Source organism: Chanos chanos, chromosome 5 (genome assembly GCF_902362185.1).
Source record: "Chanos chanos chromosome 5, fChaCha1.1, whole genome shotgun sequence".
Classification (NCBI taxonomy): Eukaryota; Metazoa; Chordata; class Actinopteri; order Gonorynchiformes; family Chanidae; genus Chanos; species Chanos chanos.
This window is the reverse complement of record NC_044499.1, coordinates 46,762,733-46,787,293: the sequence shown is the minus strand read 5'-3', so window position 1 is coordinate 46,787,293 and position 24,561 is coordinate 46,762,733. Positions and strand designations below refer to the sequence as shown.

Sequence of the window (24,561 nt, the reverse complement as noted above, 5' to 3'; positions counted from 1 at the left end):
CTAAACAGACATAAACTACCCAACTCTCAGGTACAATTTAGTAACAGACTTTATTGAGAAGCAGAATGCGGTGGTCATCAAAAGATGACGATTTAATTATTTAGTAAAAGGAATCCATGATACGCCTCATGCTCATGAATCTCATGTTGCCATATCCCATGTTACTGAAGCTCCTGTACTCTCCAGGTCCAAAGTACATCATCCTGCCTCTGTAGTGGGGGTGCTCATACATGAGCCAGTGGCCATCCATAACGTGGCAGGACATACAATGGGACATGTGGTAGCGGTCCATGAATGAGTCACAGTCATCCATGCACTCATGCATGTGACCTCCGAAATTCTCTCTCTCGTAGATCCTCATTCTGTAGGATCCTCGATGCTGTTGAGGAGCAAAGGTACATGGCGTATTAACAGTGGCATTTTTTTTATTATTTACTTTGTAGACCCACAACTGGCAGCATCTTTTCGATAAAGAATAACCAAATTACCCTGTTGAGCTTACCATGGGGATCATGCGCCAGGACCTGATGCAGTTATTCCATCCAAACATACTCATATAATCGGCATACTCGCCCCTCCTCATGAAGTACTGGTTTCCCATGTAGTTTGGACGGTCGTAAACCATGAAGCAGCCGCTCTCCACCCTGCAGGAGTGGCAGCGGCTCAGGTAGGAGAACATATCAGCACAGTCGCTCATGCACTCATAGGAGCGACCCTGAAAGTTCCTGTCCTCGTAAAAGATGATCTAGAAATACATTGAAAGTTATTAATTAAGTTTGTTTTGTCATCACTGTGCAGTTATTAGAAAGCAAAACACCTAGACAAACAGCAACAGCCATCAGAACTTTACATGGGATTACTGTAAAATTTTGACATTGAGAAGTAGAGGATTATCATCGCTCACCTTTCCCATGGTGCTGGTTGTGATGTTTGCTGGTCTAGAGAGAGATGCTGTGAATGCACTGACATCCAGACCGCTGGAACCGTTACTTTTATAGTGGACCGAACCCAAAGAATACATGGTCCCTATTGTTGTTAAATCCTGACCAAGCAACTTGGAATAGAGGCTTTTTTCAGAGCCAAACTGCTTTTGTCATTTTCACATCAATGGTCCTGTGGTCCACTTTTAAAAACAGAATTTTTGGTTTGGACTCATAGCATCAGGATGAAAACAACCATCACAATAATAAAATCAAGCAGAATGTTTGTTATTGAAGAATTCACCTACTCCAGCCCATTTGATCACTATTTGATACAAAATGTCATTTTATTCTTTTACTGGTAAGGATCTATATGAATACTATTTTAAGCCAGGCACATTTTCTTCTATATTATTTGTCATTGCCTGATTAATTAGCAAAATAATTAATCTGATAATTATCCAGATAGTGTCCAGTAATTTGCTAAGGCAACTAAATAAATAAATAAATAAATGTCCTAGCACATGTAAATTCTTTGATTTCTTTCTTTCTTTCTTTCTTTCTTTCTTTCTTTCTTTCTTATTAATTCCCTTACATAATCTTTTGTTGTAAATAGTGTTAACTGACAACTGTCCAAGTGATTGTTATCTTTCATCATAACCAAATCAAATGAACACTCATTTACATTGATAAAGAGGAAAAACATTGTTTGTTTTTTTTGTTTGTGTTAAACTGTTTCTGACACTCAGCCAGAACATATATGTGTTTCCAGTGTGTTCCAGCAGATGCAAGTAGGCTCATTCACCCCAATGGTCATCATTCACAGAGACAATACAAGAGAGTTTGTTTTGTTGGAATATTCTATGTTACATCTCCTATTTGAGCTAATTTATGTCTTGTCACCATTGCTTACAAAAGCTTTTGTCAGAGTATTGTCTAAAACATTGTGACATTTTTGTTAGTGATTCTTTGCTTAGAAATTGAATGATCACTTATTTACACTGAAAAAATATTGTTTACTTATTTTAAAGTGCTCTCTTTCACTCTTTACTGACATATACATGTGCTCTCAGTATAAATATAATGTGCAGCTGAAATGTGTCATGTATCGCAGTGGTCTTCTGAATTATGTTTTGATTTAAATGAGTTTTTAAATGAAGGCATATCACAGTTTAAATATTCATATTTGACCACTTATTGAAGTTTGTCCCCTGTACTAAATACATTCCCATTTTTAATTAACTTTTGATTTCTATGACATTAAATAAATAAAGCATTAAACGTATGTTTAATGTTTTATTACAAATAAACAAGGGTAACATTTACAAGTATTAAATTCAGTTAAACCTTGCAGAGTTTTTACATTCTAAACTGGATTTTTATATTCTAAATTGTATGCACTGTAGTGAGTCACTTAGGATAACAGTGATTGTTAATTGAATAAATATAAATGCAATTTTTTTGTTGTAGTGACCATAACATATTTAATTTCTTAATCTCAAAAAATGTTTTATATTCTCTTCTTCATTGTTCAAGCTGACACCCATTAAGGGAGGCATTGATGAACAAGCCGCTGTTCTTTGGACACTACTATTAAAATGAAATGGGCATGTGAGGTCTGTGCAGACAAGTGATTCCCACACAGGAGGTAAATATTCAACAACATGGCCAGCCGCAGACATGTCAAGTGTTAACCCCCCAGACACAGAAACAGGAACAGAAATGGAAAAAATAGGCTGATCTACTTACTTACATAATATATGGATGAGCAGAGTTGTCCATGATGCACCATTATGTTTAAACAAACATTTACTTTTCCTTTTTGCTTACTCAGTTGTCTACAGAACTCCCCTGATGTGAGTTTTTGACCCCTGTTTGACATTACATTTACGCTGTTGTAGATGACATGATGAGATTGGAGAGCTCAAGCCAGTAAAACTTTGCCACTGGAAAATATAATAATGTATTTAATGTAATATTATATGTATAGTTAATTCATCATCATCAGGACATGGGTAGATATTTTTAACGTGTAAATATAGAGATCCCATCATAGGATAACATGACCTTTTGCCTAGCAAATTTCAGGGTAGCTGTTCTTGCTAACGATATCTGGAGAAAAATAAACATTTTGATTGATAGTAGTTTTGTCTTGCTCTTCTTTTGCAGTATGGGAAGGAAAATTTGCACTGATAGAAGTAATTTGTCCATACTTATGATTTATGCCCCCACACTACAAATGATGTAAGAAAACTGGTAGCCTAATTTTCAGCGTTCTTTCATTTAGCCAGTCTAAGAGTTTGCACACTGATAGGATAATCACTCAGACAGGGAAACACAGTGACACTAATTAAGAAATTATACAGCAGAATAATTCATTCTTTCATTTTCTAGGCTGCTTATCCTAATTAGGGTCACGCAGGGTGCTGGAGCCTAACCCAGCACTCACTGGACAAAAGGTGGGGAAACACCCTGGACAGGCTGCCAGTCCATCGCAGGGCAGACACACAGACAAACACATTCACACACACATTCAGACCTAGGGGCAATTTAGTGTCTCTAATTCACCAGACTTACCTGTCTTTGGACTGTGGGAGGAGACCAGAGCTCCTGGAAGAAATCCATTCAGACACGGGGAGAACATGCAAACTCCACACAGAAAGGACCCTGGCTGCCCAGCCGGGAATCGAACCCAGGACCTACCCACTGTGCCACTGTGTTACCGCAAAATAATTCACCAGTTACAAAAAAGATACAAAATTAACAACAATATTAACATGATTAACAATTAAACTAGAGGAGGAGAAGAGAGAGAGACAGCAGAGGCAGTACTGATGGATAGCCACCAATGCTACATACCACTTGATGAAACAGTCTATGGCCACAAGGACAAAGCAGTCACCAGTGTCGGTGGTGGGGAAAGGGCCCAGGATGTCAACAACCAGCCTCTCCATGGGCGCCCGTCTGCGGGGAGACGGGAGAGGAGAATGGGAGCACTCGTTGGGTCCTTTTTGGCTGTGCAGGCTTTGCAGTAATGGATATTGAGCAGTGTCCTGGTGAAAGCCCTCCTCTGATTCAGAAGGTCATCACACACCACCAGACTGTCCTACAGCTATACGACACAGTGACCAACCTCCCTGGCCTATGCCCATCCCAGTGTTAGCCCAGCTGCCATGACAGCTCTGGGTCAGCTTCCTGTGCCTTCTGCACCTGTACTGGGCTGAGGCTGTGAAGTTCTGTTGACATCCTTGCAGCTGTGGTCTCTGCTGCTGTCTCACCTGCAGTTGTGGCCCCTGCTGGCCCAGGTGTCGCCATCACCATCACCCTACTTCTGACAGGTAGGAACAGAAGTGGCACAGATCTGCCACCACCACTAGCAGCTCTTGACAAGTGCGCTCTGCTTTGCTGTGATGATACCTGTAGTACTCCACAAACCTCTCCTCTCCCTCCCAGACCTGGGAGAGGACGGCCCCAGTGCCCAAATTGCTGGCTTCAGTGTCTATGATGAATGGGGTCGCTAGGTCAGGGAAGGTCAGCGCTGATACAATGGAGAGGGCCTCCCTCAGCCCCTGGAAGGCAGCCTTGCACTCTGCTGACCTTTTCAACCTGGACCCTTTGGCTGTCAAATGGAGCGATGTCAGCAAAGCTGTTTAAAAAATGGTGAAAGTAGGACCCCAGGCCCAGGAAGCTCTGGAGTTCAGCTAGAGACCATGGCACTGGCCCGTTGTGCATTGTTGCTATCTTCTCTGGGTCCATGGCAACGCCACTGCCATCCACCACATGCCCCAGAAACTTAACCTGAAGCTGAAGTAGGTCACACTTTGGCTGAGTTTCACCCCAGGCTTTCTGATGGCTGGCTGGCCCAGCCATTGATGTCTGAGGTATGCAGAAGGAGGTCGTCCAAGTAGATTATGCAGTAGCTACAGAACACACAATCCAGCAAATGTGTCCAGAGTGTTGCACAGCCCAAAAAGCATCTCCCTGAACTGCCACAGTCCCTGGACAAGGGTGAACCATCTTTGCTCTGGTGTCTGAAACAAGCGCCACCGGACAGCTGCTGTGGAGGTTAAGTAAGCTGAACCACCTGGACTCAACATTGAAAAGGTGTTGAGAGCATCATCAGTGTGGAGCAGTGAGTAGGAGTCAGTGTTAGTGATGGCATTTAGACTTCAGTACTTCATGGAGAAGCACCAGCTACTGTCATTCTTTTTAACAAGCACAGCTGGCGCCACCTAGTGGTTGCAAGATGGCTTAATGATGCCAGCCTCTGTCATCTCCTTCTCCTCTACTGGCTTACTCTTTACCGGTGAAAGCCAGTGAGCGTTTAGTTAGATGGAGGCTGCACTGCCAGTCTTTATCTTTGGCAGCAAAGGTGCCAAGGTGGGCAAAGACCAGCGTCTCGCACTAGTGTACTCTTTTGCTCTCAGCTCCCTCACAGCTCCATTGCCACAACTTTGTCACAGCCTGTCTTGTCACAAGCTCCAGGCTCCCGTCTTCTTCTGGGACCACCTGCTCCCCTTCCTGTATCAACTTCTTGTTCATAGCAGCAGGAACAGCCCTTCTTTTTCTCTGTGCCTGGAGCTCATCTCCTTCTGAGACTGCAAGCTCTCATTCAGAACTCTCGAACTCTCATTCAGAGCAGCAGAGATAGCCCTGCATGATGATATACCTTGCTGGTGTTGTCATCTGGCAACAGCTCCTTTCACTTAATGCAGCACTCATGTCAGAGTTGGAGACTGCCACCAAACTATTGGAGTCAGTGGCCTTGGTTCATGTCATTCTCTGTGTCTAGGGTTACTGGCGAGGGGACTGTGACCTTAACCACGTGCAGCAAACACTTGCTCAGGTCCAGCACAGCTCCCACTGTGGAGAGGTCCATCCTTTCTTCCAACCGCTGAGTCCAGGATACTGGCGAGCCAGAACTCTGACAAAGCCGTCCAACGTGGTCAGTGCTCCAACATGGGTACCACCTCCCTCATCACAGACCACAGCCTGGACATTATCATCTCCCACAATCTGGGTGAAGGATGGTCTGTGCCCGGGAGAAGCCTGCCTCGATGATAGATATGGTGGTTTCCCACGTTCACAAGAGCTCCATAGCTGAATTCTTCAATAACACAAGGGAAGTGTAGACAGTGGAGATACCTCACATAGCAACAGGCTAAGATGGTGTTGGTGCAGGGGAGGTTGGAATGCCAGATGATTGTCCCTTGCAGGCGAGCCAGTCTAGATGGAGGAGGACGTGTTAAAACATCCAAGGAGGACATAGGTTCTTCAGCTGGGGTGGGGATCATGGCACTGGACAGCAGTGAGGGGGATGATCACTGGGCCAAAATGCCAGTCAGTCCCTCCAAGGGGTCAGTAACACTCTCTCTGAGATGACCCTGTACCACTTTGGCAGCGACTGATCTGCTCTCCTGTGATTTGGCTGTGGCCACACTCTCCTAACACCACATCATCAAGCCAACTCATCCTTGCTATTGATGGATCTGTGCAGTCCTGTGGTGGCTCTTCCTGGCTATTAGCTGTGCCTCCACAATCCTCAAAGACCAGGCAGTAAAGACCTCTCCAGTGTCTCTGGGAGTGATCAGCACCTGTTTCACTCCATTCTTCCCTGTATCAGGGCCTCCATCACACTTCTTACACCAATTTAAAGTTGGATAGTTGAAGCAAGCAAATCAGTCTTGAAATCTTGATGACACTTTTGAATTCCAGTTTCTCACCCTTAAATATTTATCTTGCCTCACCTTCCACTTTCATGTACCAGCAGTTACCACACCGTAAGCCTGCTGCTCCATAAGTTGAAAGAGGGCATTTTCTCTGCATTTTGTATGTTGAGTCCAAAAATTCATATAAGCTTCATATAAGCTGATTGTGAGCCAGTGAGACACCAGTTGGTGTATGATTTTATGAGTATCCTTTGCCATTTTAGGCTGGTGGCTTTGTTGTCATACCCACGGTGATGTGTATATTCCATCTTAAAAAGAACACATTTTAAGATGTGTAACAACCAGATCTATGGCTTTAATTAACTCCTGAACTCATGGATTAATTTGACCTCATTTTTTATTGTTGTTAAACCGAAAATGTTTAAATTGTATCTGACAGGTATTACAGTTGGATTAGTCTACTACAGGCAAGTAAAGCATTCTGTTAATTCCAGTTCTTCGGACCAGTAAAAACCGCAGCACAATTGAGGTATTCAAACATACAGATAGGGGAAATCAGTAGATCAAATGTTATAGAAGATGTTTACTGTGATTTTGCAGTTGGAAGTTGATTCGTGTTTGATTACTTTATAGATTCATTAAAGCAGTATTCAAGCTACTTTTCAGCAGTATTCATATTTCTGTTAGAATTGGAGTGCATTCTCTGCCTAGTACAGCAGTTATATGTATATCCTTGGTGTGCTTTTGCCATTTTCATATTCTTATTTAGCAGGCTCTGTAAATCCTTCATAATTTGTGAACCAAAACACCACTCTTTTCTGTTTAAAATAGGACAATGACAGTACACATGCAGTGTTGCCATCTGTATAAGCCAAAGACAAACAATTGCATATTCTGCAAAGAGTGAAGATTTTCATATACTAGTGGATTTTATCAAATTAACACTTAAACTTTCATTTAACTATGATTGTGATATACATAACTATGATTGGTGATATAATGTCATAGAATTGCAGTCTTCTCACTTTCGTGCTGAAGAGCACAAGAACTCTCTCTAGAAACTAATAATCATTGTTGTGCTAACAGGCCATGTAATTAAAAATCATTTTAGATATGTATGTTTTGTAATGAATTTAATTAAATTGAACTAGTTTTTGTGTGAATGTCCAATTTAATCAGGGCTATTCATTAAAAATGTAGATAAATATCATAATAAAACTTGAAAAATTTGTTGAAAGGTTTTTTAAACGGACAGAAAACTGTAAGCCATAGCTGACATAAAACACATAACTCTCAAGTAAAATTGAGTAAAAGATTTTATTAAAAATAATTATGGAGATGATCCTCCAGAGATGATAATTTATTTTGGTCAATTATTTAGTAAAAGGAATCCATGATACGCCTCATGCTCATGAATCTCATGTTGCCATATCCCATGTTACTGAAGCTCCTGTACTCTCCAGGTCCAAAGTACATCATCCTGCCTCTGTAGTGGGGGTGCTCATACATGAGCCAGTGGCCATCCATAACGTGGCAGGACATGCAGTGGGACATGTGGTAGCGGTCCATGAATGACTCACAGTCATCCATGCACTCATGCATGTGACCTCCGAAGTTCTCTCTCTCGTAGATCCTCATTCTGTAGGATCCTCGGTACTGTTGAAGAGCAAATATATATGCATCACATTAATAGTCACATTTTATTATTCACATTGCAGGCCTAAAAAAAAGAAAAAACTCATAGGATAACCAAATTACCCTGATGAGCTTACCATGGGGATCATGCGTGAGGACCTGATGCAGTTATTCCATCCAAACATACTCATATAATCAGCATACTCGCCCCTCCTCATGAAGTACTGATTACCCATGTAGTTTGGCTGGTCGTAAACCATGAAGCAGCCGCTCTCCACCCTACAGGAGTGGCAGCGGCTCATGTAGGAGGACATGTCAGCACAGTCGCTCATGCACTCATAAGAGCGGCCCTGAAAGTTCCTGTCCTCGTAAAAGATGATCTAGAAATACATAGAGTTATTTATTAATTTGTTTTATGGTTAACATGTGAAAGCGAAATGTTAAGACTGAAATAACCCAGAAAAGCAATAAGAATTTTACATAGGATTCAATACAAATTTTTCATAGATAAGACATAGAGTCATAGAGTTTACCTTTCCCATGGTTGCGGTAGTGAGTGTGGTTTGCTCCTCTGGTTAGAGATGCTGGAGGTACACTGACATCCAGGCTGCTGGAACCCTTACTTTTATAGTGGACCAAAGCCAAAGAATACATGGTCCCCATTGTTGTTAATTCCTGACCATGCAGCTTGTCATAGAGGCTTTTTAGAGCTGAACTGCTTTTGTGATTTCACATCAATGGGTCTCTGGAATACTTTTAAAAATGGAATGTTCCACTTTTGTCTTCACATAGGTTGAGGACAATGTGATGCAAATACTCAACGTCAGTCTACATCCTCATTTATTAGGCTTGATGGTTCAGTGTTTCAAGATTTGTTTTGAAGTATATTTACACTGTAAATATTTTATCATTAAATGTCACATTTAAAAGATTCTGTCTATTCTGTTGTCATGCTGTAGTCATTATTTTGAATCAGGCCTCTTATGAACTTACAATACCATGTTACACCTGCTGATCTAAAATTTTAGCAGGACGGTTTTTTTGTTTTGTTTTGTTTTGTTTTGTTTTGTTTTAATTCTCATTGTTGCCTTGTGCTGTAAGTCTCCAATTTTTTGTAGGTCAAGAGTCTTTATCAAGGGCTAACAATCATGATTTTCAATAAATATTTTTATAATTTAAAACTTATCCAAACCATTATGCCAGCAGTCACTGACCCAGTTTTGTGGACATGGATTCAGCCTAGTTCATTAAAAATTATGATAGAACTAAACTAAAAAAAAGGCAAATAATTAAATTCAACTAAAAAAAAACAAAAACAACTGCTATACCCTGAAATTTAGGCTTGATCTGTGTGCTGAAAGCTACAGGGTCTTTTGTTTGTATGTTTGTTTGTTTGTCTGTTTGTCTTTTATTAATATTGGCATAAATGTTTGTGCTGTTGAACAATTAATGTAGGGATGGTTTTCACAGTTTTTTTCACATTCTTTCTGCATCACAGCCACGCAAAAGGGGCTTCAAGATAAGATTTTTATTTTATTTTATTTTTTTTTTTGTACTTGTATGCCAGGAGCCTCAGATGTGGTTCTTACAGATCTTTTATTTATTTCATGTAACTGATGGTATTGTTTAAAATAGCACCCAGACTATTAGAAAAGTGGTTCTCCAGTAGATTAAAGGAACAAGACCATGTTACTGAATTATCGGTGATGGTTTAGGCCATCAGTTCCTGTAGAAGGTGTAAACTATATAAGGTAATTTGCAGAGTTGCACTCTCCCTGTTAAAATCCCTAAGTATGTTTTTTTTTTTTTTTTAAATTTAAAATCAGAGTTAAAAAGAACATGATGCCACATCAAATACTCAGGCTGACTCTGATCTGATGTAATTGAGCCACCATATTGTGCTCTGTGATGTTACTATTATACAGACTACCTTAATCAGCTATTCCTAGGAGTCATTTTGAACCTTGAGAAGCTTAACAACAACGTGAAATGCATGTTTTAGTTAAAGCAGTCTTGCTCAGCAGAGTGCGGGTTTAGACGTAAACCTGTCTCGTGTTCAGGGCAAACAGTCACATTTAAATACACTTTGATTTATTGATCACGCTTTATTATTATATCAAGAATGTGATTTATAATCCATTTTAATCTATCTAATCTATCACTCAGTTTCCAACACGCTGCGAGGTACCTGCATAGCCGTTCACCCTTTTGACGTTGATTCCCATTGTATGGCCTCTTTCTAGTACTTTAGCTCACTGGACAATTGATAGCGAGAGAGCACTCAAACAGGAAAGTGCTCATACCATGAAAGCCACCTAAACTCGCTAATAAAGCCAATTGCGACAGATGATGTAAGTTAAATTCCGAAGTATATGATCTCAGCGCCTAGTGCTGAGAATAACTGTTGCATTGTACCGTTGTGTTTCACACATTTGCCCACAGTTAATAGCATTACAGCTGAGCAAACCTGAATTGAGAAAAACGCCATGGTGCCACAAAACATTCGTAAAAACATAAACAAATACATTTTATGCTTCAACTGCAATCAAATAACTAATGTCAGGTTACTAAATGAATATAGATTTTACACTCAAGTATAAAGTATTTAAATATAGATTTAAGTATTTCAATATGTGAAACCACCTGTTTACTTCATAGGTCTCTCTATGCTTTTCCCTACAATGCGAGCTAGAAATTCTTTGCCTGCCGGAACCTTTCTTCTAGTGTGCTCGTCTCAGCACGGATCAAACTTACAGTAGGACTCGGGTTGGACTTGCTAACTAGGTAAAACAACAATGTGAATCTTGCAAATTAATTACATCGACGGGCCGACATACTATCTTTCTTTATCCTGTCCAGCGTCACATCTGTTTTGTTCACAGCATCCTCTTGGTAAGAAAAGAAGTTCATGAATGACGCGTTTGGGCAGCTTTCTTCTTGATGGCTACAGTTGCCCCTTGTCAAGGAGTTTGCATCTGTAGCTCATCAAAGTAGCCACTCGAATTAACAAAATAATCGCTCAGTTTTACATCAACACTATTCTGATATTAATATAGATGTAATATTCCGTTTGATTTACAGATGTCTACGACTGTGTCAGCGCATGCTTTGTTCATGCAACGCTCCTCGACAGAATGTAACTAAAGGTCTTCTGTTGTGCCATTATAGGACAGGAATAATTGTACCGTTCACCATGAATGTGAACCAAGGAACAGTTGGGAGCGACCCGGTGATCCTCGCCACCGCTGGATATGACCACACTGTACGGTTCTGGCAAGCGCACAGCGGTATTTGCACAAGAACAGTTCAGCACCAAGACTCTGTATCCTCTTTGTAGAGAACACAAAGCAAGTAGCTACAGTAGCAATCACAAAAAGAATACAATAATTCGAAACCTACTTTTGCAACTGCAGTGTATTTACTGTAAATAAGTGTTGGTGTCACAGACTATCTATACCTGGTTGAGGAAGGCGAACTGTCATATTAACTGTTCACTGAATGCGTCACAAGATCAAAGGAAGCATTCCTTAACCCAGTCCTCAGCAGGTAAATTCCCTTGAAGTTACACCCGATCGAAGCATGATTGCAGCTGCTGGTGAGTCCCAAATCTGGAGTAGTGCTTACTTTACCTTCACATAATCATTTACTTCATCTTTGGTAAATCTAAACTAAAGTGATATTTATTAGTTTCTTGTGCTATGTTTTATGTATTTTACAGGTTATCAGCACATACGCATGTATGATCTAAATTCAAACAATCCAAACCCTGTTATTAATTATGATGGGGTTAGCAAAAATATTACATCAGTTGGTTTCCATGAGGATGGCCGATGGATGTATACTGGAGGGGAAGACTGTATGGCTCGCATTTGGGACCTGAGGTATGTTAAGCCTGTTTGCTTTGAAGTTGTTTGTATTCGGGAGTTAAATAATTTTTTGAAAAATTGAGGATGCTTATGCTATATGAAATCTTTTTTTTTTAGATCCAGGAATCTACAGTGTCAGAGAATCTTTCAAGTCAATGCCCCCATTAATTGCGTGTGCTTACATCCAAATCAGGTGAGCATGTTTAAATGAGTATTATACATTTATTCTCTCTGGTTGTTACTATACTATGCATAGTCCATTTCTACCTTATTTATGTTGTGCAGCTTTGTTTTATTCTGGAACTTGAGTGAAGACTGCTGAAGATTGACAAAAGTTACATGACACTTATCAGGTAGTTTGGCTTTATGCAGCAGTTAATAAATTAGTGAAAATGGTTATTGAGACAGTTTATGAATATACATATTAAAGAGTGATATAAAAATGATAATGAGATGAAATAATATCAGTAGTAATGCTTTTATTCTTTAAACAAGGTGGTGCAAAATGTTATTATAAATTAAGCCATCAGGGGGCTCTTGGTGTGGTCTGCATACAACAGGTCAAGAACCATTTCACTTGAGGCAATTTAACAAAAATGATTGCAGAAATACTAAAAGTCTTTGTAATGTAATTTTTTGTAAGTGAAACTCCATAACTTGGAACAAATGCACAACAGAGAATCTTCCTTTAAATGAATTAGGTCCAAGCAGTAACTCTCTCTTTATCAAAACCTTAAGTAATGCAGTTGAAAAATCGGCCAACAGCCTGAAAATGGAAACGATTCTGAACAGCAGCACACTTCACAGTACGTGCAACGTGGCACTCTGAAAATGAATACAATCTGATAGTCTAATAAGTGTTTTTCCATGGGGGTTCTTTCAGGCTGAACTGATTGTTGGGGACCAAAGTGGTGTAATCCACATCTGGGATCTGAAAACAGACCATAATGAACAGCTGATCCCAGAGCCAGAAGTGTCCATCAACTCGGTTCACATTGATCCTGATGCTAGCTATATGGCTGCCGTCAATAGCTCGGTTTGTAACACCATTGTTTAATAAAAATGAAGTTCTCTGCATGGTGTAGTTACTTATGTATTAAAGACAAAGAAGGGTAATGGTGTGCTTGCTTCTGTGCTGTGCTGTTTTCCAGGGCAACTGTTATGTGTGGAATTTGGCTGGAGGAATGGGTGATGAAGTGACACAACTTATTCCCAAGACCAAGATCCCGGCACACAAACGCTACTCTTTACGCTGCAAATTCAGCCCTGATTCAACGTAAGTATAGCCTGAAGCATGGCGGTTAACATGGGGCTGCGCCCACTGAGGAATCTCACATCCCTGTGGAAAGAGGTTGTAAACCATAGTTAGTTTGATTTCAGGAGAACGAGAGACATTTATCACGTTAGATGTACGTCTTACGCAGACATTTGTTGTTCTTTGCTTTTGTCCCAACACCTGTCCCCTGGAACGTGTGTATGGCCAGCAGGTCCTTTCTGGTCTGTTAACGACAAATGCACATTTTGCATGTGATTTTGTGACAGACTGCTGGCCACTTGCTCTGCTGACCAGACCTGCAAGATCTGGAGGACCTCTAATTTCTCTCTGATGACGGAACTGAGCATCAAGAGTAATAATCCCGGCGAGACGTCTCGAGGCTGGATGTGGGACTGTGCCTTCTCCGGAGACTCTCAGTACATCGTGACAGGTCGGTGATGTGTGACACGCGTAACATACTGACAAAGCACCTGAATTACTCCAGTAAACCAGCTTATCAGGAGACTTATCTCAGTAAACGGTCATTGTATATTAATCCTGGTTATGCCTCTGGACGCAAAAGTACACTGGTTACTCGTCTGGTTACTTGTTGCAGTGCTTTTATTTAAAACCTTTTTTTCGTAACATAAAGAAATCTCCCTTTACGTTAGGAAACACAAACGAGGAACTTACGACACACTTAGTTGGTGCTTAGGAAATTTCAATGATTTACACATCGGTGTATGTGAAATATTAAGCAATATTAAGTTCCTTTTAGACACATCCTTCTCCCCCTTGTTGTATAAGGTAGAAACGACTCGCGTGCAGATGACTGTTTTCAGCACTTAAGCTGCCCAGTGGAAATTTCCCACAGAAGGTCCTAAATAAACAGTGACCTTACCTTCTGATTCAGTGATAGGAACACAGGTTTCAGTGCCCTACCTCAGTGCAGTGATAGGATCAAAATGCATGTCTGTTCAGGGCAATGACTCTTTTTTTTTTTTTTTTTCCCCTCCCCAGCGTCTTCAGATAATCTTGCTCGACTGTGGTGTGTTGAAACAGGAGAGATTAAAAGAGAGTACAGCGGTCATCAGAAGGCTGTTGTGTGTCTGGCCTTCAATGACAGTGTGTTGGGTTAAAACACAAACACTGTTCACCTCATGGACCATTCTCTGCCATACCAGCTGTCCTGCCTACCATAACCACCAGGGCAAGACCTTGTGTGACACAACCACGTATGATACCTTGTCACTGTTTCATATTTATGGGATTCTGATAATACATGTGATATGTCAATGCAGAATTATTTGCATCTATGCTAATCAGAAGTGTAAAGATTTCAAAGATCCATGCTTGGGTGTTTTCCACAAAACTGTACATGACCCAAGACTCATCCTCCAAAATCACAGTACTTGTTTTCAACCCTTATAACTGTTTTTTTTTTTAATGTACATAAAAGTGGAGGGCGGGAACTGAAGTACACTACTGGATATGGATGCTGGTGTAAATAAAGACTGCCTGCACATTGAGGTGCCTTGTAAATTGTTTTCATGGAATCGCCTTCTATGGAAGAAGCTTTTATTTTTCATTTTTATAATTCATGCCTATGAATTTCAAACAGCAATTCATATTCGTGCTCGCTGCATTCCCATCGTTGAATTTCGTTTCTCATACGTAGACAGACTGATCATTTCACATAATAGCGCTTTATTGCAAACCAACAATGCTTTCAATCACTCAGCTGCATCAGGTTACAAGAAATACAAGCAAGAATTAAGTTACTGAATCAAACCACCTTCAGATGTCACTGCAGAAATGGGTCTAGACACCCAAAGAAGATGATGATAGAAATTTTGCAGATAACATGACCCTTTTACCCTTTCAGACAGATGGATAGTTTATTAAAGGAGTGTGTGTGTGTGAGCGGAGTAGCAGCTCCAGTTGCGTTTCTTGATGGCCGTGCAGATGCTCTTCCTGAAGCAGAGTCTGATAGTGGCAGCATGTTTGTCGGCTGCCCTGGTGTCTGGTTCACTTTTTACCACAATCATTCACTCTGGTAAGTAGTAGAAGCAGACAGAGACACATATGTTGCTTGGGAAGCAGATATCAATGCAGAAGTAAATCAGTCTTTGTTTTCCGGGACCTTCAAAGAGAGCAGAACATTTCATCGTGGCGGCAGAGAAAAAAAAAATCCACTACACTAAATGTTCATTCCAAATGTTCTTTCCTGTTACTCACTCCTACTCTGGAAAAGGTCACTATGCAGTGGAGTCAAGGATTATGTTTCTGTTGGAGTCACTCAGAGCTCTTTAAAAGCCTTCCTATGAAATTGGCTCCCTGTGATTTCTGTGTGCACCTCTAAAATGCTCTGTGTATCTCTCCAGAGAGATTCCGTTTTAAAGAAATGCAATGAATGAAAGTCATTGATTTAAGAACATGTAACTGTTCAATACCAAAATGGCTGTATTTGCTACATTTAGGTACTTTAGGAGAGTAATACATTCACTAATATGTTAGACATATTTTTCAGTGTGGATTGGTTTTATGTAGAAATTCTTACCTTCAGCCCTCCTGGTCCAGTAGACAGGGCTGTCTTGACAGAGGCCTTGAATGGGCTCCTGAAGAGTTGAGGCATCCAAACGACTGCCTGCCAAGACTCCCAAAAACTCAGTGTGTCTCTGTGTCTCATTTCCCACCAGCCAGATCTGACTAACCTGAGAAAATAAGCATATCTTGCGTTGTATATCTGTGTCCAGTAAATTAGACCTGTATGATGTCATTCAAACACTTTCAATTGTTGTGTCACTAATGACACTATTAATCTGGATTGCATAATTGCGTGTGATGGGGTTTACGTGTTGTTCCTTTAGTACAATGAGCATTTGTAATTACGCCATTTACTCTTGTGAGAGATTAGATGGTTTGAACGGCATAATGCTTTGGTGACGCCGAAAACTTTCTATTTACAGTTGTCAATAGCATATTGTGCTCAAAAATGGAGAAATCTACTCCCAACAGCCTTTTGAACTGGACAGTGAATTTTATTCAAGAGGTCAGATTAAATTACAGCCTTCTAAAAAGTAATTTTCTGTTAAAAGCAATTAGGTAATCTCTGGAGAGACGCAACACTAAGACTAAGAACTTCTAAGAGGTTTCCATCGGAATCAGGAAAAATATATCAGTTTAAACACAACGACAACAACTGACATTCTGTGTAGATCATGAGCTACCACAAAGACACCTCATAAAGAGCCAAGAAGAGTGTGGCTAGTGCAGGTCCTTGCCTGTTAACGGAAGGGTTCTCTTCCTTTCCCGCTTTGACTTATAAGAGAAAAAAAAAAAGGCAACAGTGTAGCTATTGTGCACCCTTTGGTCCCATCCTGTAATGAGATCCAGGGGGTAGAGAATCGAGGGAGATCAGATGTACTGAGGAATTCAAGCCCAGCCACACTGAGCTCTCTAAGCACTGTACGGTCCATTACTCCCTTTCTGGAGTCACTGTGGATAAACCAACCAACCAACCAACCAACGAGAGCTCTCTAATCTGTCTGCAAGCACAGGGGTGGTGCTGTGTCCAGTCAGTCTGCCCTGCCACCTCACCTGGCATGTACACATTGTTAGGGAGGGGAAGCAAACCTAAACACAAGCCTCAAGCCATTAAGGTGCCTTGGCTGTGAAGGCATAATCAAGGCTGATTACTTGTGTAATCTGATCCTGTCTGTTTTTAACGAGGAAACAAGTGTGACAAAATGACTAGAATACTAATTAAAACGGGAATATTTCCTCTAACAGTAACGTCCACTCATTTAAATAGATATTAAACAGAAGATGTTTGACACGTTACACAGTAGATATTAGACACGGAAACATCTAGAGAGAAATACCTGTTGCTCTGTCTCGTTCAGGACAACGTGCATATTTTCATAATCTGACTTTTCCATTTTGCGGAGGAAACAGGTGTCTTGGTTGTCTGGTTTGTAGCATATCAATCCCTGAATGAGTGAAATGAGATTGAAACAGCTTTTTATTCCCCAAAGTTAATTCTTTCACTGGAGTTACATCACACACCATAAAAAACTTACAAAGGGACTTACATGTTTCATGTCAAAAAGCACAGTGGATGTGTGGTTGATTTGAGATGAAACAGAATAGGTCACCACACTGTTGTGCTTGTCCACTAATGCAGACTGGTTTATCAAAGCACCAGTCTGGTCAGAAAACGTGATTCGGACAATCTGCGAAGTAGACTGCATAAAAACACATACTTAAGCAATTCGGTGTCCATTCACTTCGAGTAACATTTGCTGTCTGTTTAATAATATGGATAATAATAATATTAACACTATTAATAAATATAATAATATGCTCTTGCTATTATTTTGTCAGAAATGTAACTTTTATCATAAACAAGAGTCTAAATAGCTTGCTTTGATATGTTAAAACATGCCCCTTTTTGTGCTAAATCTTTCCTCAAAAATAACAACAAAACCATAGTATTAAAAAGCAAGCATAATATTGGAGCGTCTAGGAAGCTGTTTATTGGAGCTGGTATGTAAAGACAATCAGAATGGTAGCACAGTTGTAGTTGATATCCATTCTCTTACCTGTGTTTTGGGTTGGAACCCTAGCTGCCCAGCGACACCCAGTGCTATGATAACTATGAGTAGTATGGCTGCGAGGGTCCCCAAAAACACCCCGTGAGGAAGCTTTAGGGACCTCACTGTGCCCCAGTCCTGGAGGAAATGATAAACCACACACTATCAGAACCTCTCTGACAACAGGTAATGATTTATTGTATTTTTTTATTTTTTTTTTTGCTGACTGTAACGATGAGTTGTACAATGGCAAAATCAAGCAGGTTCTTTATAAAATAGAGTTCATCTGAACTTTAGAAACAGTATAATAGTTGAATAGCATTTGACATACTCTTTGGCTATTCATGGTAGCATGGTAATATTATCCTCTATGCTTTGGCAATCAAAAATAGAATGCAAAATAATCACAACGCGGTGATAAATAGTTCAAATAAGCTATTGCTTGGTTTACTCATTGGACATAACCAAGGGAACAGCTGTACCTAATAATGAAAGAAAAAAAAAAAAAAACCTATGTGAGAGGAACACTGCAAGGGATGCAAAATATCTCACCATGCATCGTGAGAACTCCAAACAGGCTTCTGAGCGTTTCCAGCACCTCACCATCCTGCTTCCAGTGGCTTCACCTCACAATACCTGTCGCTCGCCTATCTGCATTGGGTTGTACTCATTACCAGGACTGAGGGAGAGAGACTGAGGCTAGCATACCTGCCCAGCTTGTTCCTGACACTCTGTACCCCTCCTTCACACTCAGTCAAACACGTGAAAGTCCAACCCATGGGTCAGCTACCTTCCGTTAGACAATGGACAATGGGGGGGGGAGACAGGTTCTCCGCTGAAGACAGGGTTTGTCATCACGGAATGGGAATTTTACAGCATTGCTCCTATCTAGAAACTGATGACAGACCAAGGTGACTTTAATCACTTCTGCCACTGTTATAAACACGGCTATGTTGATGCAAGCATAACTATTACCATCATGGAATGAATTTCACGCTTCCAGTTTTTTTTTTTTTGAGTTCAGAAAGTATGATTTTTTTATTGAAGACTTGTTACAAGATAAACACTGAGTTCAAGCTCGAAAATGGACGGAAAGCAGTGAATGTTTGATATGAATGTATTGTTATTGCTAAAAGCAAGTTGTTACAATGACACACACTATGTATTATAAACATGTGGTCTACGGAACAGACACTTTCTGACAAAACACAATCCGCACATTCCATACAACTGTAAGACTACACTGCAGATCATCTCAAGTTTAAGATGAGCAAGACAACACAAAGGACTAGTCATGGGGCATTCTTTCCACAAAATATGTTGAAGAACATAACGTACCATTAAAATAAAAAATAACTTAGGTACGCTCCGTCTGTTCCTACAACACTGGATCTATGTCAATAACTGCCTCAAGGAAAACTTCAGAAAAACAAACGTACAAGTCCCTGAATACTGCCTCAGCCATACAATTGCACAAAAGACACTGATGTTATTATAAAATAATAAGAGACAGAGGTAGGTTTGGCTTTCAGAGGACTCGTGTCTCTCAATTAGGACTTTTGGCAAGGCTAGTTCCTTAAGAATGAATTGCTTTGTCTACTGCGATCATGTTGATAGAGCAAATGCTTTTGAAGTGACTGCTCCATACTGGTGGTGATTTGACGAAACATTGAAATATTCATAAATCGACCTTTCATATTCAGCTTGAGATTGATCACAATATTACACATTTAGCAGCATTAGCATCATTTGCCGGTCTAAACAGATGTAGTTACTTGTTCGTTTATTTATTTATTTTTATATATATCTTGAAAAAAATAGGGCTCATTTTATTAAGTTCCGTTGCCTTTTAAAGATATTCTGTGAAGTGCGCTATAATTTTGAGTGTGCCTGTTAGCATTCATAACTTAAAGCTACTCTAACCCTGCAACGCAGGCAAGAGTTCTGCGATGCTATCAACATAGTAGTCCGGCACCATGCCTTGACGAACTGGACATCCGCTCTTCTGGTGTGTCTCCGCATCAGCTACCGTTGACACCCCAGTCAGAGTCAGCAGTGTCTTCAGTCCACAGTTTGAACCAAGCAGAATGTCTGTGTCCAGCCTGTCCCCTACCATGAGACACCGATTGGGGTCTACATTAAACTTGCCAGCTACGCAGTCGAACATGAATCTGTTAGGCTTCCCGACGACTTGAGCTTGCCGCTGTGCTGCTGTCTCCACTGCCTTGACAAGGCATCCAGTCCCTGGTATCAAAAAAAGGAAAATCAACGGCGAGATAATCAACTCAACTGGTCATATCTTTGCATTTCATGCATGACACGGCAAACATTTGAGAGAGATTTATTACATCCTCATTCTCATTACAGATTAACCTACCTGGAACCGCTTTACCACCTTCCAGTGGAAGTCTAGTGTCAGTGTTGGTTCCCACAAACTGGCAGTCACTGTTAGAGAGGTACTGAAGTGCTTTGTTCAGTTTCATATAACTGAAATGTTCATCGAATCCGACAAGCACAGCTTTGACCTCTGGGTCCAAAGCCACATTAGCCCAGTCGAACTGAGTGCCTGAGACGTGATCGGGTCCAACACCAATCTGCTCGATTTCAACCTTTTCAAGCTCTTGTCTCATCGCATTGCTTCCAATAAGATACACTTTCCCCTCAAGTTTACAAACGGATTTGAGGTACATTGCTGAGCAATATGCCGTACCGAACACCTCCTCCTCTGTAGCATTAAATCCCAACTTGGCCAGTTTATCGGCATACATTTTTCTGGTTTTAGTGCTGTTGTTGGTTACAAAATACACTCCTTTGCCAGTTTTCTTTAATAAATTGATGACTTCGGGTGCCCCAGAAATAGCTTCGTCACCTCTCCATATCACGCCATCGCAATCAAAGAGTACATTATCCACAGAGTCAAGCAACTGCTTGATCAGTGGTCCGCTCAACCGGGTACATTTTGACACAGCCATTGAGGTGTTCCTTCGGTTAGTCTCGTCTTCCACCGGTTTCCAAAAATACCACCCTCTGTTTATAACCGCCCTGTTTCAGCGTAGAACTGGCTGTTGTTTAACTTAGTAGCACAGTATCTAAGCTGAATCTCCTAGTTTTAAGAAAAACTGCAAAGTTACCACATGTACTCACAATTAGGGCAGCGTTTCATTCAGGCGGCGAAAGAACATATCCTGACCTTGTCACTTTACTATCCTTTATGCATACTTCCGCACCGGCTTAAAGAGACAGTAACGCACTTTTAACCTCGTTAAAGCTACATTCGGTGTCATATTGCTGACACTTTTTTGAAAATGTCACGAGCTTTCGTTGGGACATGTTTTTGGTCAAATACGCTCAGGTGCCGATCTCACTGAATTTTTGAAATAACAAACCATATATGTGCGCTCAACATCACAGAATTGCCGCTTAGTTTGGACTAGGTATATCTAATATGTTACAGGAACTCAAAAGATTCAGAAGAATTAAAGCAACTGATTTCACATTTGACACTGATTTTAACCATAACCTTTCCCACACCAAAAACCTGATTAGCCTCCTACCTGTCTACATCTTACCAAACAGTGTGTTTTAATAACTGGACACAGGGGTATGTCGCTTGCATAAAACATTTATTTCAAACCACTCAATATCGATATCTGTACAAAAATACATCTAGTAGACAAAAAGCACCATATTTTAGAAATCTGGCTAATTGACTTTTTTCTGAGTAGGACCTAAGGGCCTAAAGATTTCCCCAAGGTTTCTCAGGACGCCCCTATTGTAGAAACCCCTGAGGGGATTGTACGATGGACGGCACTGATGTCCCGACATTGGATTGCAGTGCTGACAGCCATGGCCCCTCCCTCTGAACCACTCATTGGCGGTTTGATTAACAAAGGCAAGGTAGAAGTGAAACAGAGTATATCCCGCCAACAGGAAAAAGACGAAGATCACAAAACCCAGCATGAAGACTATTCTAGGAAACGTGAGGAAGAGGTGCTGTAAAAGAAAACACAACGATATGAGTACATTTGCATGCTATAAAAAAACGAAGAGCAAATTCAGGTGTGTCAATACTTCCATTATAAATCTGTTCTTAGGTCAGCTGGAGCACTTTGAGCAAAACTGACTTTTTTGCTTTGCCAGAAGCATGGATGTGCAATCAAAGTCAATGATGGTTATTGCCTGCCCCGCAAATTCAACCACAGTTATTTCTCACCCTTTAATTTGCAATTGATGCTAATTAAAATTATATAAAGCATACATATAATCTTACAAGAATCACAATTCAATGTGGTACTGAACAGTATAATGGCAAGAACTCATGAAAGCGGATATATTTAATAACAGAAAACAGCATCATACTCTATACTATACTATATTTCATTTTTACAGAATCAAACTGCAGCATCTCCGACGTAATTCATCACTTGCCTGAATCACAAAGAGCAGTCCTGTAGACTGCTGCTGACCATTCTCGTCAATGTAGTAAGCATGCATGAGACCAGACCGCAGGACAGCGTGCAGTAGCATGTCCCCTGTCAGCAGTGCAATGTCTCCAGCCATGGCACACACGCTAAGCAGGTACAACAGGAAAAACCTGGTGTTTTTAGCTCCGATGCAGTTGTTTACCCACACGCAGTGGTGATCAAATCGGTGGACACATCTGTTGCACAACCCTGGTCAAAATAAATCAGAGAACATCCATTAAAGAGCCAATCAAACCAAGAGAGAGGACGGCATCAAATTCTTTTAGCTCCTACAAAGAAAATATAAGTTTCGGCAGCGATCCTGTAAGTTAGCTCTTACTTACGACAGTGTTTCGACCTGGCAGGCTTTGTCAGAAGGCACGTCGGGCAGCTCGTTCCTTGATGAAACAACCTCTCATCGTACGGATACATTTTAAGTAGTGCAGCATGGTTTTTCTTTGTCACTGTACCTACGAAAAGAAAGTAGAAGGTCAACGGCATGGCCTAAATTTTCCACAGGCCACTAGAACAAACAAACTCTCTCTTGCTTACCTGGGTCTCTACTACAACAGAGGTAAAATAGGTAAGACTTCAGTGCCAGAAGCACGTATGGGATAGACAAGCTGATCAAACTGGTGTCCATCTCCATACAAAAGCCAAATACCTCATAAGAAAATTCTCCATATACTGCAACCTCGAGTAGAAGGTGCAGGTATAGAAACAGTTTGTTCCTGGTGTGAAGCAAAATTGAGAAGTATGAGAACAGTGCAATACAAATTTAACGGATGTCTGGTATACAATACTGTTTTACAGGAAAATGAAAAAAAAAAAAAGTGCAAATTACAATAACAACACAAAATATGCATTTAACAGATATGTGGTGTGAGATGTTGTTCTAGAAGAGGTAGAAGAGCATATTCATTGAGATATTCTTCACTGGATGAATCAAATATTCCCTGGATAAAATACATAACTTCAGAGTAAAGAATGGTTACGTTATAAAAATAACTAAATAAATAAGTAAATAGGATTTGTGATATTTTATGCTGGATTCTCTTTAAGAAATATACTTGATGGTCGGTAACTGAAACTAATAGAACAATCACATACACTTAGCAAGTGGGAATAATAGGCTAATGGGAGTTAAGCACTTTTGCTGTGACAAACTAAAAGTTACCTCTTTGTCCCCAGCACTCATGACTCCCAAGGGGATGTACAACACACAAACATGTAGACATTGTTTTGTCTTTGAGATCAAACTACATCTCATAGTTTATCATAAATCTATGCCAAAATGTTTAAAAACCCTGTTTTAGAAGGTCTCACCTTTGATGAAAAAGTTTGTGGAAAATTTTGTTGAAAACAGTTTGAAGCCATTGTGGGATCCAAGGAGAGATTACCTACGCAGTCGAAAATTGAACGGTATTTGTATTACATAGTTAATAACAGTATATTCATTGACATTCAACAGCACAGCAAGAAAGCTGGGAGACAATACTCAATCTAAAAAATAAATAAAAATAAGTTTTTTTGTTTCTTTTCAGTTGGCGCCCAGCTCCATCTAGTGTACGCGTCAAGCACTTACCGTTGATACAGCATTGAATAGCTGTCCAAAGGGAGTTTGTTGCTGACCGGAGTATTTACAAACCAGGGCTATGCAGGTCAGAACGACCGCCACATAAATTGCAAACAGAGAGAGGAAGTCCATATGTTTACCTTACAACACACACAATAGAGACCAGATTAAATTAGATACATCGGATATATTCTGAAGTTGTCTTTCACTCAAGTTAGCCGAAGGATTTCAATAGACAGTTTTACAGTTCATATGCAGTTATGCTATACTGCTGGCACTTCACTTATGTTTGTGCAGTCTGCTAGTCAATAAGGTTAGGAAACGAGTTAAGAAAATATACCACAGTTTCATTATCATTTATTCTGTTGCACTGTCGTAGCTATTTAGCCACTTAGCGAGCCACAAATTAAGAGGGCTTTCCAATAAAACAACAGCTAGCTGGGTAGCATGAGGCGGTTAAACTGAAGAACGCTGTCGGCAGGAATACGCGTCACAATACGTCTACAATAAATCATATCATAGATAAAAAATGTCTTTTACCTTTCTTTAAGAAGAGATTGTGTTGAGAGGCATCATCCCTAT

The 24,561-nt window shown here is 40.4% G+C and overlaps 6 protein-coding genes across 6 annotated transcripts; 1 reads left to right on the top strand and 5 right to left on the bottom strand.

Annotated features, from left to right (window-relative positions):
- Positions 1-100: 100 nt before the first annotated feature.
- Positions 101-913, bottom strand: LOC115811402 (gamma-crystallin M2-like). Its single transcript, XM_030773577.1, has 3 exons — positions 905-913; positions 503-745; positions 101-379 (listed from the first exon to the last, which is right to left on the bottom strand). Exons 1-3 carry the CDS (start codon positions 911-913, stop codon positions 101-103), a joined length of 531 nt encoding a protein of 176 aa, XP_030629437.1.
- A 7,053-nt stretch (positions 914-7,966) lies between these two features.
- Positions 7,967-8,781, bottom strand: LOC115811247 (gamma-crystallin M2-like). The gene is made up of 3 exons (XM_030773366.1): positions 8,758-8,781; positions 8,362-8,604; positions 7,967-8,245 (listed from the first exon to the last, which is right to left on the bottom strand). The coding sequence occupies exons 1-3, from the start codon at positions 8,764-8,766 to the stop codon at positions 7,967-7,969; spliced, it is 531 nt and encodes a 176-aa protein (XP_030629226.1). The 5' UTR covers positions 8,767-8,781.
- A 2,215-nt stretch (positions 8,782-10,996) lies between these two features.
- On the top strand, positions 10,997-14,803 carry mlst8 (MTOR associated protein, LST8 homolog (S. cerevisiae)). Its single transcript, XM_030775287.1, has 9 exons — positions 10,997-11,116; positions 11,393-11,546; positions 11,768-11,819; positions 11,943-12,105; positions 12,208-12,283; positions 12,974-13,126; positions 13,242-13,366; positions 13,633-13,796; positions 14,366-14,803. Exons 2-9 carry the CDS (start codon positions 11,418-11,420, stop codon positions 14,482-14,484), a joined length of 981 nt encoding a protein of 326 aa, XP_030631147.1. The 5' UTR covers positions 10,997-11,116; positions 11,393-11,417; the 3' UTR covers positions 14,485-14,803.
- Positions 14,804-15,393: 590 nt separating this feature from the next.
- bricd5 (BRICHOS domain containing 5) lies at positions 15,394-18,546 on the bottom strand. Its single transcript, XM_030775112.1, has 6 exons — positions 18,493-18,546; positions 17,950-18,078; positions 17,440-17,592; positions 17,230-17,337; positions 15,906-16,059; positions 15,394-15,488 (listed from the first exon to the last, which is right to left on the bottom strand). Exons 1-6 carry the CDS (start codon positions 18,544-18,546, stop codon positions 15,394-15,396), a joined length of 693 nt encoding a protein of 230 aa, XP_030630972.1.
- Positions 18,547-18,982: 436 nt separating this feature from the next.
- Positions 18,983-21,096, bottom strand: pgp (phosphoglycolate phosphatase). Its single transcript, XM_030775323.1, has 2 exons — positions 20,318-21,096; positions 18,983-20,184 (listed from the first exon to the last, which is right to left on the bottom strand). The coding sequence occupies exons 1-2, from the start codon at positions 20,910-20,912 to the stop codon at positions 19,859-19,861; spliced, it is 921 nt and encodes a 306-aa protein (XP_030631183.1). The 5' UTR covers positions 20,913-21,096; the 3' UTR covers positions 18,983-19,858.
- Positions 21,097-21,642: 546 nt separating this feature from the next.
- zdhhc4 (zDHHC palmitoyltransferase 4) lies at positions 21,643-24,561 on the bottom strand. The gene is made up of 7 exons (XM_030775625.1): positions 24,520-24,561; positions 23,989-24,119; positions 23,730-23,803; positions 22,956-23,134; positions 22,748-22,873; positions 22,369-22,613; positions 21,643-21,933 (listed from the first exon to the last, which is right to left on the bottom strand). The coding sequence occupies exons 2-7, from the start codon at positions 24,109-24,111 to the stop codon at positions 21,643-21,645; spliced, it is 1,038 nt and encodes a 345-aa protein (XP_030631485.1). The 5' UTR covers positions 24,112-24,119; positions 24,520-24,561.